We start from the raw sequence: 16,281 nt of genomic DNA, 5'->3' as shown, positions 1-16,281 counted from the left end.
GTGAGTTAGTTAACCTAGAAGAAAATTCTGCACTTCAAACAATCAGCAGTGTGGGATCTGGAGGTGGGAGTGAGAGTGGGAGAGAGGTTGGGATAAGAGACTCCAGAAAGGGGCAGAATTGAAAAGAAAACGTTTTTTAAATAACTATCTTCTTTCATCTAAGATCTCCTAGCAGCAGGTAACAATTTAAGAAAAAAAGGAGCCCTGCCACCGTTTGACCCCTATCTCCCCGCTCTCCTCTTTCCGGGAGAGGACGACAGGTGGGGAAGAACGAGGGTGGGCGCGACTAAGCCCTTTGCAATGACTACAGCTAATTATAGGAATTGTGGAAGTGGACCCAAGAATACTGAACTCCCAGCCCACCCACTGCCTCAACTGCGATCCTGGAGAATTCGTTGCTGGAGGGGACCTAGCTCGGCCCCTGGGTTGGGGGTGGGGGGAGGCGTGGGAGACAGGCGGAGGGCGGAGACCAGCGTTGCCCCGCCCCCAGCTAGGCGGTGACCAGTAGGCGGCACCGCGGCGCCCTGCTTTCATTTAGGGAGCAGCCTCGGGAACATCGTGCGCTGTGCCCTAGCTGAAATCGAAGGCCCGCGGCGAGATGAGCCGGGCGCCGGCGTTCCTGAGCGCCGCCGAGGTGCTGGAGCACCTCCGCAGCTCCAGCCTCCTCATCCCGCCTTTGGAGGCGGCTCTGGCCAACTTCTCCAGCGGCCCCGACGGAGGCGTCATGCAGCCGGTGCGCACCGTGGTGCCGGTGGCCAAGCACAGGGGGTGAGTGAGAAAGGCGGGGGCCAGGTGCTGGAGAAACTGGAAACGGGGAAGGGAAGGCACGCGAAGGGAATCAGCGGGAGAAAGGAATAGAGGGCTCGTCTAAATTATTGCTAGTAACAGTTGCCACCTAATATTTGCGCTAACCACAGTTCCAAGTGGGCGCTTTACAGGCGTTATCTTGTTTAATTCAACACATTCTCCATATAGGTAGATATTGATGCAAGCATTTTACTGATGGGGAAAACTGAGACTTAGGTTAACTTACCCAAGGTTACACAGGTAGTTAGTAGCAGAACTAGGATAGTTTTTCTCATCCAGAGGCCGACTCTTATACTCCGCATACTGCCTAAAGGAAGGACAGAGGAAATGGGGGGAAGGAGGGACAGTAGGGCAGTGACAGAGGAAAGAGAAAGGAACGTACACTGGGACTTGATAGGGCACCCCAGCATTGCTTGGAAGGGGTTGAAGTTATCCCTCTCTCCTTGCAGCTTCCTGGGAGTCATGCCTGCCTACAGTGCTGCAGAAGACGCCCTGACCACCAAGTTGGTCACCTTCTACGAGGGCCACAGCACCATCTCCATGGTGCCCTCCCACCAGGCCACTGTGCTGCTCTTTGAGCCCAGCAATGGCTCCCTTCTGGCGGTGAGCAACTCCCTGCCTGGGATGAAGTGGGGGCCCCTGGGCCCAGAGCTAGCCTGGAAATTAGTTCTCTGAGAGAGCTGGGTGGAGATTTGATGGGGACCACACGTGCCCCTCTCTGACTAATGATGTCTCTGGATACCAGCAACAATGAAGGGTGTCTGTGACTGTGTATCTGTTTCCAGGACTTCCTGAGGATGCACAATCCAGCACCAGAGTGCACCTGCTACTTGAAGTGTGTGACAGTGTGGAAGTAATAATCTCATCATTCTTGTAGATGCTCTTGCCCTGTCCCAGTTACTCCAATATACAGTTCATGAAACTCAGTAGCCAAGGAAACATTTATTTAGTGACTTCTCTAGTGGAAGAAAAGGAGTGTCCTATAATCCCTGGGAGGCTTTTCTGAGAGATACACAGTCACTGGTTTTAACGGTTCATGGTAGTACCAAAATACAGCAGTAGCTCATTCATTGAGCACTTTGTATGTATCAGGCATGGAGGACTCGACTTGTATTAACTCTCCTAATACCTAGAAGCACTCTGTGAGGTAAGTAATATCATTAGCTCCCTTTTCCAGATGAGGAAGCTGAGTCACAGAGCAACTATGCCCATCTTACCCAGGTTTACCTAACTAAATAAGTGGCATGGCTGGACTGCAGACCTACTCAGTGTAAGCCCAGGGTCTATACTCTCTGGAGACTGTGTCTACTGCCTTTCTAACTGCCACTTACTGAGCACTTACCATGTGCCAGAGAAGAGAATTTGATCTCATTCAATTGTGGCAACATTCCTCTGTGGGAGTTTTTCTTTCACACCCCACTCCCAATTTCTGTTGAGGACTCTGAACCTCAGAGTAGTGGAGCCACTTTGCTGGAGGTCACACAGCTGCTTAGCCAAAGGCCCAAGAATCATTGCTAGGCCTGCCTGATGACGGAGTTTGTACGAACTTGTACTCTGAACCCATGTGCTCTGTGCCCTCCAAGCTGGCTCTGAGACCAGGCAGTTGCGTTGTTAGCTGGGTCAGTCTCCTTCATTCCACCCATAGGTCTGGATCTTTAAATCCTCTCTCCTGAATTTCTGGCTCCCCAAGGAACCTGGCTGTACATCACTGCTCTGGGGAGACTGTGTAGCCCTACCCAACCTATACTCATTCTGAGGAGATGACATTCATACCACTACCAGTGGTGGTTCCCCCAGAAAGTGGGACCGGCTCAGGCTTTTAAACTGAATGACAAGACCTTAGATCCTTCCTGAATCTGCTCAGTAGTAAGTGATTCACTTCCTTGTCTACAAAATGGAATACTGATACTACCTGGGGAGCAACTAAGATAAATAACTTAAAAACAGGAGAATAACACAAAGGATGGTGGTTATTTTTAGCCAAACATAATTCAGAATCCCCTGGGGAGCTTTTGAAAACAAGGGTGTCTGGATGCCTCCCTTAGAGAGATTCCCTGGGCATCTGTATCTTCACAAAGCTCCCCACATGTGTGGTAAGAGTTAAGAGCCAGGTAGAATTTCAGTTAAGAGGTAGAATTTCATGGCCCTTGCACAGATGTCATATGACTTACTCTAATTCCTCAAATTGTTCCTTCATCTGGTGTTTTGAGAGACCCAGGGCAAGAAAATAAAATGGGCAATTCTTGAAGGCTCATCGTGTGCTAGATATTTACATTTATGTGAGTGCTTTAATCCTCACCAAAGTCTTCTGAATGGTTGGCATTGTCTTTGTTTTTACAGGTGAGCCAAATGGTACTTAGAGATTAAGATATTTCTTCAAAGGTGCATTTCTCATAAGCAGAAAAATTAGCTCCAGATCTGACAGCAAGCCTGTGCTCTTTGTAGGATACTGTGATACTTCCTGACGCTGCTCTTTTTGAGCTGTTTCTTTCTGCTTAAGTCGTGGCTAGGGTTGCCCCTCGCTCACTGCCTCTCCTTTCCTCCAAGGTCATGGATGGAAATGTCATCACCGCAAAGAGAACAGCTGCAGTATCTGCCATCGCCACTAAGGTAAGATTAGTGCCAGCCTGTGTTGTTGGGGTTTGCTGGAGAGCGGGGTTGAGTGCCTCAAGCTTGAAAGCCTAAGGGAGAAGTGAGGGACTTACTTCGGTATTCTTTTGGACATAACTGGAACTCCATAAGCCAAAAATGGGATGTCAGATGAGCACAGGGATTCATGAAACTATTAACTACCACTTAATGAGCACCACTAGATTCCGGGGACCCTACATACCTTATTCCTTATCTTCACATCAACCTTGCAAAGGAGATAGGATGATCTCCATTTGCCACATTTAGGGAATGTGGCTCAGAGAGGTTATGTGAGTTGCCCAAGATCACACAGCTACTGAGAAGCAGAGCAAGAATTTAAAATTTGACTTCTATGACCCCCAGGACTGCTTTGTTGCCCCCTGCCCCCGTACTACACTGCTCCTGGTAAATCAGGGTAGTCGCTGCATAGGCCAAAGCCAATCCTGCACAAGAAGCAGAGGGGGAGCTGAAGAGATCCAAGTGCACTCACGTATTCATTCAGCTAGTACCGCCTGAGATCCTACTATATGTTGGGCACTGTTCTAAACATCAGGGATATGGCAGTGAACAAAACAGAGAGTGGCACATGGGGGTTTAAGACAATACACAAGATGAAAAGTGAAACACACAGTTTGGTTTGCTAAGAAAATAATTAACCAACAACAAACTCCTTTTGAGTTAATAATATGCTAGGATTTGCTTTTAAAAAAACCCACTACCGACAAAAAACAGATAGTGTGCTGCATGAAAATAAAGCAGAATCGAGAATACTGGGGAGGGGTGACCTTCCGAATTACCCACGGAAGATCTCATTCACCAAGAAGGTGACATTTGAGTAAAAACTGAAGGAAGTAAGTGGGGGAAGGGGCACTCTTCAGGCGAAAGGGAAAGCAAGTGAAGGGGGCGATGATGTTCCTGAGCACTGTCAGGGCATCCTACAAAAAAAGCAGTATCTTTAGAGGTTAGGGTTACGGAGAAGAGACTTGGAAAGCTGGGTGTCTTTCACGTGAGATGGGAATGTATACGGTTTGCTGAGCTGGTTTAGGAGTTTATGAGGAATGAGCATAAAGAGGTGTGGGGTCTGGGGAGCGGCAGAGACCAGATGTTCAGATTGTGAGAGTGTTAAGGTCTTCTAAACACAAGATGGGGAGGGAAGAATGTAAGGATTAACCTGAGAATTGTGTAGGAAGGGGGCAGATCACACACCTGGATGAAATGGTTTTTTGAAGCATATCCAGACCCAACTCAGACTGAAATAGTCAAGGGACTCCTTGAGATATATATAATCTCACTGGTACAATTACTGCCTTTCATTTATTTGTAAAGGACTCTGGTCTTTTTCAGAAGAACTTCCAACCCATTGTCTTGATGTATCTTTCGGTTTCTGTGAGGGAGGGAGAACAAGTATTATTGGCCTCATTTCATCCTAGAGATGGAGACTAGGACTTCCCGAAGTCATATAACCCACGTAGCTATGGGATCTTCTGAGACTGCCTGGTCTTCATGGCCCAGGTCTGTGGTTTCCAACTCAAGCTATGCAGCAGCCATCACCTGGGGAATGTCTTTAAAAATTCAGATCCCCAAAACACAGATTTGAAATCACTAAGGGTGGGGCCCAAGAAAATGATTGTTGTGTTGTTTTTTTTTTTTTTTTTAATAGTCTCTGGTTACTTCTGATGATCAACCAGGTTTGAAAACCAAAATCTTGTAGACCCAGCTCCCAGTTACACCGTGGTTTTTTTTTTGGTTTTTTTTTTGTTTTTTTTTTTTGTTTTTTTTTTGTTTTTTTTTTTGTTTTTTTTTTTGCATTGATAAAAATCTGCACTCCCATAAGAGTTGAGAATCATTGAGCTGATGCTTCAGAGTTTAGGCTGCAACTTCCCAGCTTTATGCCCAGGGTGCAGATGGGTTATTTCAATAAGGAACTAAAGGTCTATTATACTTTTTGCCCTGGAAGAGAGAGTGTTTTCTTTTCCACCACTTCTCATTCATTTAGGGCCTTGGGGAGGAGGATGAGAAGTATAAGAGGTTCTCGGGTTTGTCAGTCACTGCAACTTCTTTGCATTTGGATTGCACATACCCTGAGTTGTGGATTCTGACATGCTTTTTCAAGGTGACAGTACATATCAGAGTTTATCCCTGGCAAGCATTTATTCGGCAAATAATTGAGTGCCCACTAGAGGCCAGGCCCAGTGCTCAGTCTGGGGCATAGAATGGTAAGTAAAACCAGATACAGTACCTGCCATCATGGAACACAAGAGTCTATTTGGGGAAACAGATATTAACCCAAAGATCACACCAATACCTGTGAAACTATTACCTAGACAAATACATCGAGTGTAAGAGGTGAAGTGCAATGAGAGTGTGTAACAGGAGGTCTGTGGGATTTGGAAAGGCTCTTCTGGTGGAAGGGATATCTGATGAGAGATATGAAGGATGGGAGGAGTTACTTGTGAAGGACAGAGAGAAAAATATTCCATGCATAGTAAAGAACCTGTGCAAAGGCCCTGTGGTTGATGGTAGCACACGTGCTTGGGAATTTGCAAAGAAGCCGGTGTGGCTGAAGGACAGGAATTGCAGAGGAACATGGCCTGAGAGGGGGCTGGAGAGATGACAGGGCTACATCTAGTGCTGTTCATTAGCAAATGCAGATGACACACACACTTCCAAGCTCTTTAAGTAAGAAACCTAGCGGATTCATATACACGTTTTTAATTATTTGCATGCTATGGGAAAAAGAATGAAGTACCATTAATCCTGCTATTATTTAATACATCTTATAAATGTTATGCTATTTAGGAAAAGAGATGTCTATTGTAACATTATTACCAAGGCAACAAATTATCAAGTAAGACAATCAATCAGAATTAGAGATTTAGTTTCACAAGTTGAAGGTTTGTTTTACAGGACACTGCAATGATTTCTAAAGCCCAAGTGTACTTCAAAGAATAGATTCATATTAACTAAGAACAGGAAAAAAATTGATTTAGTAAAGGAAAAATCACCTAATTCTCCTTGTTGGATAAAAGCATAACATTGCTTGTTTTGTTGATATTGTAATTTTGAAAACTTCCCAAGTCAGATACTTTGAACTATATTTTATGGCACAAAATGGTATCTCTCCTTCTGTAGCTACAGGAGAGATGAACATCTGCTACTATTTCTGTGACTCCTTTTTGCTAGTAATTAGTAATTAAAGAGACTTTCGCTTTTAGGATTACATTCCAGAAATTCAATAATTGATATTGAAGAAAGAACAGACTCAAATTTTACTGAATGAAATACAGAAAAGGCAGAAGAGGTTCTTTCTTTCTTTCTCTCTCTCTCTCTCCCCCTGCCTTCCTCTCTCTCTCTCTCTCTCTCTCTCTCTTTTTTTTAAGTAGGCTTCATGTCTAGCATGGAGCCCAGTGTGGGGCTTGAACTCACAACCCTGAGATCAAGACCTGAACTGAGATCAAGGGTCGAATGCTCAACTGACTGAGACACACAGGCACCCCACAAGAGGCTCTTATTTAATATGGATGGTGTGCCAGTAGGTCTCAACCCCAAATGATTTTTGCCACCGGTCCCAGGGACATTTAGCAATATCTGGAGACATTTTTGGTTTTGTCACAACTAGGGGAAGTAGGAGACGCTACAAGTATCAAATGGATAGAGGCCAGCGATGCTGCTGAACATCCTGTAATACACAGGAGAGCCCATCCACCCGTTTCTGCTGACAAAGAATTATCCAGTCCAAATGTCAGTCATGCTGAGGTTCAGGAACCCTGCTTTACTTCCTACACATAATAGGAGATTTGTGCCAAATCTGTGCAAATGAGACTGTCTCTGCCCTCATGGGCTTACAGATCAGTACAAGAAAATAAATCTTAAAGAAATAAGTGCTGTGAAGGGATGACTTCTATCAGGGAGGTCAGGAAGATTTCACCTTAGAGGTGATACTTGATATGAGTTGATCATAGAACCCCACTCCCAAACACAGACACATGTACATCCTTAGCAGGTGCCACAAATGACAGGTCTACATTCCTCTTTAAAGGAAGATGGAGGCTGAGAAAGGATCAGCAGTGGGCTTCGAAAATATAATGGAGAGACTTGAGTTGCAAGGAAGGGCCCATGGATTCCAGGTAGCTCTTAGAAGTAACTCAGGGCTCTGAGGAGTGGGTGTGGCCTATCATGTCCCCAGGATGGGGTGGCACAGGAGAAAGAATGTGGTCTTTGGAGAATGAAGGGTGTGGTTTTTGGAGACCCATTGTGCCATTTAATAGTTGTAGGACCCTGCGAGTTACTTAACCTCTCTGGACCCCAATTTCTTCATCTAGAAGAGGAGGATAAAAATAGGAGTGCCTTGCTCACAGGGTGATTGCCTGGACTAAATGAGACCATGAGGGTAAAGCATTGGCATATATTAGGGGCTCCCTGAAGGCTCCTTCCTCCCCTCCACACTCTGCAGAGGAGAAACTGAAACACGAAATATCATCTCCTTCATTGCCCAAGAGATAGTGAGGGAGCTAAAGATAGGGCCAAAGACACCTGGTACTCAGACTGTGTTTGTTCTTCACCTGGCTGCTCTGTCTCCCTTGACCTTTGCCACCTGGTTTCTCTCAAATAGTTTTTGAAACCACCCAGCAGTGAAGTGTTGTGCATCCTTGGGGCTGGGGTCCAGGCCTATAGCCACTACGAGGTCTTCACAGAACAGTTCTCCTTCAAAGAGGTAAGTCCAGGGAAGGCTAGGGGAGAAGAGGAGAGGGAGCGATCATGACCTTAATCTATACTCCTTCACTGCAACATGGGCGATTCTGAAATAGTTAGGTCAAGAGTCTGATCTAGACCATTCTTGTTTTTTTTAATGTTTATTTTTTTGTTCATGAGAGAGAAAGAGAGAATGCCTGCGTGCCTGCGTGCTAGCAGGGGAGGGGCAGAGAGAAAGAGGGAGACAGAGAATCCCAAGCAGGCCCCACACTGTCGGCACGGAGCCTGATGTGGGCTCGATCCCACGAACCGTGAGATCATGACCTGAGCCGAAATCAAGAGTTGGACGCTTAACCAACAGAGCCACCCAGGCACACCCATAGGGGATGATTTAAATAACCTTACCCCAGAGTGGCTCAACTTTCCCCTGGCACCAATGAAACATAATGAAACATAAACAGACAAACAATCATGGCACCAATGTCCCTCTTGTTACCCCCAATGAAGGTGAGGATATGGAACCGCACCAAAGAACATGCAGAGAAGTTTGCAGACACAGTTCAAGGAGAGGTACAGGTCTGTTCGTCGGTCCAGGAGGCGGTGACAGGTGCAGATGTGATCATCACAGTCACCATGGCAACAGAGCCCATTTTGTTTGGTGAATGGGTGAAGCCGGGGGCTCACATCAATGGTAAGCAGAGTGGCTCCCGGAGCCGTGGGTAGATGGTGGCCATAGTTGTCCCTGGGCTGAACCAAGTGGCTGCATCTGCAGAGCTATTTTCCTCATGCAAACGACCAAGCTTTTTAAGGCCCTCAGGAACATGTGATCCCTGAAAAACAATATTCACTCAAAACTTTGAAACAAAAATCCTAAACCAGAAGCTTATACATTTAAGTTCTATAAAATGTAACATTTTGGCAAGTGATCAGTCACAGCCAAGTTCTTAAATGTAATGGAGTTTAAATTACAAAAGTCAAATGATTCCTTCTTTCTTAAAAATACTTAGAATTACCCCCTGAAAAAGTTTTTTTTTTTAATTATAGCACAAAAGACATTTAATATGACATGTGGATGCTATTTAATATGTGTGATAGGATGGGTGGGACTCCAACCATGAGAGTTCCTGGGGCTTCTGAGGATTCTCAAATGACTCTGGAGGTTATAGCAAGAGCTGGTCTCTGTCGAATATTTACTATTGCAGGTGCTGTTCTAAAGTCTTTATTTGTATTACATCATTCAATCCTTACAACAACCTTATGAGGTAGGAGATATTCTTATCATTACCTTCATTTTATAGGTGGGTAAACCAAGGCATAGAGAGATTAAGTAACTTGCCCAAAGTCAGAGGTTCTTAGTGGTAGAGCTGGGATCTGAACTGAGGCAATCTACCATCAGAGCACAAGCTCTTCAATTTTACTACTCTCTATTATCTTCCAAAAAGAAGACTGGAATCTGGTGAGCAAGGAGGGCAAATACTAGGGGTTTAAACACGTTTTCAGTGCCCTCTGTTCTGGTGACAGCCACCTGGCGTGAACTCAGAAGCTAAGAATTCTGTACACATTGGCAGAGATCAGGCAGAAGCCCAGTGTCATGGTTGTGCATCCAATCACAAATGTGTCCTGAATCCCTACCATGTGACAGGCACTATTCTAGATGCTGGGGAGGCCAAAATAAGCCAGCACTCGGGGACATTTGCTTTCCTGATGCTTACATTCAGGTGAAAGGAAATCGACAACAAACAGGTAAGCAAATAGATGGACTAGATGGTTCCAGCTAAAGAGAAGTTCTGTGAAGGAAACCAGTGTGTGGCTTGTCTGAGGAATGGGCCAACGCGAAGTGAAGGTCTCAGCTTGTGTGGGACTGGTGTTAAAATGATGTGAGTCCAGAGGGTAGGCAGGCAAGAGATGGGTCAGTTCTGGCTTGTGACAGTAAGACCATTTCTGGAGGGACTCGGGAAATCAAAAGAAACCAGTTCTTGGTAAAATGGACAAGAGCTGAATGTTCAGCCAGACTGACTTGATTTTTTTCTTTTTCAGCTTAAAGCAGTACATATGTATTATCTTGCAGTTTCTGTGGTTTTGGGGGTCTGGGCATGGGTTAGCTGGGGCCTCTGCTCACACAAGGAGGAAATCAAGGTGTTGTCTGAGCTGCGGTCTCATCTAGAGCTCAGAGCCCTCTTCCAGGGCTAGGTGGATGCTTCACACTGTTAAGAGAGGAATACTGGTTTCCTGGGGGCTGTTCTCAGCTCCTGGAGGCTGTCCACGTTCCTTGTATGGCCGTTTCATCCTCAAAGCCAACAACAGAGAATCTCTCTCACACTGTGACTCTCCAGGAAGTGCTGCCTAAATCTTGAGTCCAGGCATCCCTTCTATTTCCCTAGCCCAAAGACAAAATTGGCTTAGGCGTTTACAGAGGCATCAAATATATTTCAGAAAAGTATGTTACAAGTGTGGTTGACAGGGAGACACCAACAACAGATTTTACTTACTTTACAGCTTGGCTAAGAGATAGGCCTGATTTCACCCCCGCCCTGCACCCTCTCCCCACTGCCCCAGCTGGGGTCTGACCCTCACCCATTCTTGCTCCACTGGAGCAAGGCCAGGGCCCAGACTGAGTGAGACCCCTCCCTTCACTGCCTGGCCCACCTCCATCTGCCCAAGTGGCCTCACAGGACCCTTTGAAAACTCCCCTTGCTCAGAAGAACTGGGGCAGGAGAGGGTTGGGGAGGGGGGATGCAAGTGCAATGAGAAGAGGTGGCTTGAGAGGCTAGGGTTTTTCCCACCAGCTTATGATTTATTTACGAGCTTCATTTAGTTAGTGCTTTTGTTCTACAGAACTCCCCACACAAATGCCCTTCGAGAAGGACATTTTTACACCAATCTCTTTGAAAATTAGAGTAGGGGACAACAGCAGGAGAGGAAACAAGTAGAGAAAACTGGACACAATGTGGGAAGGCACATAAATGCCGCCTTATGTGGGTGCAAGGCTTTATAACGGTTTCCAAAGACTAGCTGGCCATGGGCTGGATCCAGCCAGCAGATGTGTTTTGTTTGGACCATAGTGTGCTCTAAAAATCAAGAAATAACACATGCAAATAGATTTCCTGCTTCTCTTTAAAAAAAATAATAAAAGGAAGAAGGGGAGAATATCTAACAGCGGCCCTGCATTCTCACATGGCCACAATTAGCTGGAGATGAATGGTGGCTGCCCTGTTTACAAGGGCCAGCTTTCTTCTGTGTACCAAGGGCTCCACCATTTCCAGTCCAGCCCCTCTGACCAGCTTTGCTCATGTTCCTTACCTGCCTTGTCTTGTGGACTTTTGGTGGCAGCCTCTGTGTTATCCTACGTGCCGGTGCCAGGAGGCATGATTCCTTGGATTCATCATTATGCTGCTGGGCTCACTGCAAAGGATGTGATATCTCGGTGCCAGGATGGAGCCAGTTTCCTCTCTACTGGGGCTTCTCCGTGAGCCTGGCACTGGGCTCCTTTGTCATGAGTGAAGAGAGAAATGGTTGGGGGTGAGGAGTGGGAAGGATTCAGAACCAAGCAGATTGATAGAAGATGGAGGAGTGTAGGGTGTGAATAAGCTGTAAGTGATGTCTCTATTCCCAGAATTTTATAAAGAGGTCACTGCCCCCAGTAAACAAACAGAAAAGGCATCAAAGGGCCCCAGGAGCACGTCTTAGATACACAACCATGGCCAACACCTTCGGTTCTTTGAGCCTCCTTTGTGCACCTTGTAAATGGAAATCAGACATGAAGCGTACTTGTGAGGATTATAAATAAAATGTGCGAAACATCCCACAGATAGCAGGCAGCCAATAAATGAATGCTAAGTTGCCTCAAAATCTCTTAGAAAGATCTTGGTATGAAATGCAAAAAAAAAAAAAAGACAGGCATTATTCTTATTGATGAGTGTTCAGTCTTGCTGATTGGGGGGGCTGGCATTGGGAAATGAGACATCCCAAATCTGAGTGTTCCCCTGTGTTCTGTGTCACCTCCTTTTCCCCACCCCTCCTCCACTTTTTGGCACGTGTAGTGTCCCTTGCCTCTATTTCTGGGTTCAGGGTCCGTTTTGCTGTCTCTTAGCCATTGGAGCGAGCAGACCCGACTGGAGAGAGCTGGACGACGAGCTGATGAAACAGGCTGTGCTGTATGTGGATTCCCAAGAGGCTGCCCTGAAAGAGTCTGGAGATGTCCTCCTGTCAGGGGTGAGCCTCTCCTCCTGGTGGGCTGCTGTCCAGCTGGCCTCACCTGGATGCCAGGGTTTCATTAACCTTCCCTGCCGTTTGGACTGTTCCAGACCTCAGTCACTCCTACCTCTTTGTGGGGTGACAGCCCCTAAACATCTCTCAACCCTTTCTAATCCCCTTCTGGAATAATGTGGCCATTATGTTAATGACATGTGTTTTCCTGTCCCCTTTGCCTGGAGAACGGCTTAATGGATTTTTCCCATCGGACTGAGCTGTCCTATGAAGCAGTAAGATTGGGAGATAAGTGGCTGGCAACCTTCCCAATGTGGCCAACAAAGTAAGACTGGGGTTGGCCACGTTCTGGCCTTATTCTTCTGTAATCGGAACATAGGAGCAAGAAGAGGGCTGCCAAAATGAGCGTTAAGATAAGAATATGCTTATTTCCTCACTGACAGACTGTCTTGGCTGGATGTTCTCCTGGCTACAAACTTGAATCTCTGCATTCATGGTATATCACAAAGGCGGATGTTATGCAAAAAAAAAAAAATATATATATATATATATGTGTGTGTGTGTATATTATATTATGATTATATATTATACAATAATTATAATATAATTATATTTTATGTTATATATAATATGTATGTGTTATATATAATTATAATTATATTATAATAACATATATAACACATATTATATATATTATATATAATATATATGTGTTATATATATAATTATAATATAATTATATTATATATATATATACATATGTAACACATATATATATTATATATATCCTTTTTTTAATGGGGGGAGCCAGTTTACAAATGGTCTTTTTGTCAAGAAACTCATCCAGTTCTGGATGCTCTCCCTGCCCCTGCTTCAGAACCTGGCCAGAGCAGACACTGGCTCCATGGCCCCCGGATCAGTGTGTGTTCATTTCACAGGCTGAGATCTTTGCTGAGCTGGGAGAAGTGGTGAGGGGAGTCAAGCCAGCGCACTGCGACAAGACCACGGTGTTCAAGTCTTTAGGTAAGGACTGTTGCTCCCAGGGCACACTCCAGCCAGAGCACAAGGGCAGGCTTGCCCATTGGTGCAAAGGGGAATGAGTCACTGGACTCTGTATTTGAGTCATGAAATCTGTCATTTGAGTCAATTATTTATGTGTGTTAGCACAGTAGGTAGTAAGCCCATGAACTCTGGAACTGGGTGGTCCTGGGTGGGATTCCCTTCTCTGCCATTCCCTGGATATGCGCCTTTGGGCAAGTGACCTCACTCCATCTGAGCCACGGTATCTTCACTACCTGTTCCCTTCAGTGTTTATGAGAATTAAGTGACATGTGTATGTGTGTAAAATGATTTGTATACAGCAAGTGTCAGCAGGAAATCATTTGGACTTAGATCTAAATGAAAGTCAGAAGAAGGTATCCTTCAGAGGTGGGGGTAAGGATGTTTAAAGACAGGAAGCTTGAGGCGCCTGGGTGGCTCAGTCAGTTGAGCGTCTGACTTTGACTCAGGTCATGATCTCACAGTTCATGGGTTCAAGCCCTGCGTCAGGCTCTGTGCTGACAGCTCAGAACCTGGAGCCTGCTTCAGATTCTGTGCGTGTGTGTCTCTCTCTCTGCCCCTTCCCTGCTTGTGCTCTGTCTCTCTCTATCTCTCAAAAGTAAACAAATGTTAAAAAAAAAAATTGTTTTTAAGACAGGGAGCTTAAGGGAAATGGCAGGGAGACCTACCAGAAGAGACCCACCCAGGAAGTGCAGCCTGAGACCCCTTTTTGTCCTTCCTTCCCTACCCTCCTACTTGCTGATTTGATAGGGACTTCCATGGGGAGCCCCGTTACTGACAGAAGCCCAACAAAGGATGGGCTCCCAGTGGCCAGTCTGCCCCTCAGCCCAGCAACTTTACCCCCGACTCAGAGTTAAGGAAATGGACGCACATGATAACAGAGCTGATACACCTAAAATATTGAAATACTCCCAAACTGGTTGATAAATAGTTATTGCCCTGAGCCCCCAAAAATGTCTTCCACCCTTCTCCCAAGATCTTGCCTATTTCCTATGATCAAGAACCCAAAGCTTTAATGCTTGGCAGAACATTAAGAGTACTCTGGCCACCTAGCATCCATGCCAATGGGTCAGTATCCGTGCCTTGCTGCCTTTTAAATATATTTTCAAAATCTCTCATGCACAGGGAGACAGGAAAAAGCAGTGTAAACTTTACCCAGAGCTTGGTTCAAAGACATCACACTGATCCAGTTGTGATGGAAAATTTCAGAGTTCAGAGATCAGAGGTCAGCAACCCCTTCAGCAGACCATACTGCAGAAATCTGCTGTGCCCTTCTGAGCAATTTTTGTTTTCTTGCTTTGGGGATTGGTTTATTGGCACAGCTTTCCATCTAGCAGGTGCATATTAAACACCTATTATGTATCAGACTCCGTACTGGATATAATGGTGACTACAAAAATTAGTAAAAATCAGCCCCTGTCCTTTAAAAACACATACCCACTTGAGGTTAAGCTACATATCCAAAACAATAAGATAAGTGGGGTTGCTGAAGGATGCAGGGTTTGGACTAGACCAAGGGTCTGCAAACTATAGCCTGTGGGCCATACTCGGTCCGCCTCCTGTTTCTGTCCTGCCTTCAAGCTGGGAATAGTTTCTAATCAAATGACTAGAAAACAAAAAAGAAGAAGAATATTTTGTGATGGATGAAAATCACATGAAATTCAAACTTCAGTGTCCATAAAGAAAGTTTTACTGGAACATGGCCAGGGTCGTTTGCTTACCTATCATGTATGACTGCTTTTGCCCCACAATGGCAGAGTTGATTGCAACAGAGACCATAGGGCTTGCAAAGCCTAAATATTGACCATCCGGCTGTTCACAGAAAGTTTTCAGCACACTAAATTAAACTTTGAAGGACATTTAAAATGTGTTTGGTGGGCATTTCTTGCTTAGCATCTTTTCCCTGCTTCACCCTGTCCTTCGCAGACCTTCCAGGCCTAAACTCACCTCTGGATATGAGTACGTTTTACCCCAATGGGCATGGTTAGCAGCACAGACAGTGAGTCAGGAAACTGCCAGTCACAGGGCCTGGACTGTTCCTGGGAATGGTGTTCTGACAAAAAGTGAACCACATTTCTGCCCCTTCCAGGAATGGCGGTGGAAGACCTGGTTGCAGCCAAACTAGTGTACGATTCCTGGTCATCTGGCAAATGAAACGAAGGAACTTTGCGTGGAGGTAGATTCAACAGCTCAAGGGATGTTGTTACCAGCTCCCTTTCAATTTCTAGATCAAATGAGGGAACCCGAGGTACAGTGAGCTATAGTTTTGAGCTTATCATGTCTTACCTTAAATAATGAGATCCCCATTTGTGTGTGTAGTTGGAAAGCAAAACTAGGTGGCCATTTCTTCTGTTACACCAGATTATAGTGATGCTCTGTTTCCCCCCGTATTTCACTGCATTTTGTAATTCCTTGAAATAAAGCATTTTCCAAGTCTGCAGTTCTCACTGTGGTCCTTTCTGTCCCCCATGGCAGAGGAAGTGAGGAAAGCAGGTGCTCCCATTCACTCCCTGGGGGAGTTCCAATGACCATAATTACATTTATTTAAATTATTTAAATTAGTATACAATTCCTGTAACATAAAATTCACCAGTTTAAAGTATACAATTCAATGGTTTTTAGCATGTTCAGAGGGTGCAACCGTCCACTGTCTGATTCCAGAACATCTCATCACTCCCCAAATGAAACCTGGTGCACATTAGCAGTCACTCCTCTTTCCCCCTTTTTCCCAGTCTCTGCCAACGACTGATCTGCTTTCTATCTTTACGGACTTGCCTCTCCTGGACATTTCATATAAATGGAATCATGCTTTATGTAGACTTGTTTCTGGCTTCTCATTATTTAAATTTCAAGGAACAATGGAGCTTCTATATTGGTCAGGACTTC

General features: G+C 45.3%; 1 protein-coding gene and 1 long non-coding RNA gene across 2 annotated transcripts; one reads left to right on the top strand and one right to left on the bottom strand.

Annotated features, from left to right (window-relative positions):
* Positions 1-520: 520 nt before the first annotated feature.
* On the top strand, positions 521-15,831 carry CRYM (crystallin mu). The gene is made up of 8 exons (XM_019430384.2): positions 521-768; positions 1,257-1,410; positions 3,355-3,417; positions 8,051-8,152; positions 8,638-8,821; positions 12,221-12,342; positions 13,275-13,359; positions 15,485-15,831. Exons 1-8 carry the CDS (start codon positions 599-601, stop codon positions 15,547-15,549), a joined length of 945 nt encoding a protein of 314 aa, XP_019285929.1. The 5' UTR covers positions 521-598; the 3' UTR covers positions 15,550-15,831.
* On the bottom strand, positions 5,568-12,226 carry LOC128774877 (uncharacterized). The gene is made up of 2 exons (XR_008419385.1): positions 11,431-12,226; positions 5,568-8,960 (listed from the first exon to the last, which is right to left on the bottom strand). It is a non-coding gene; the product is annotated as an uncharacterized LOC128774877 (long non-coding RNA).
* Positions 15,832-16,281: the final 450 nt, after the last annotated feature.

Source organism: Panthera pardus, unplaced genomic scaffold, assembly GCF_024362965.1.
Source record: "Panthera pardus isolate Hobbes unplaced genomic scaffold, ASM2436296v1 HiC_scaffold_5, whole genome shotgun sequence".
Lineage (NCBI taxonomy): Eukaryota > Metazoa > Chordata > Mammalia > Carnivora > Felidae > Panthera > Panthera pardus.
The sequence above is the reverse complement of the archived record's forward strand: the minus strand, read 5'-3'. Positions and strand labels throughout refer to the sequence as shown.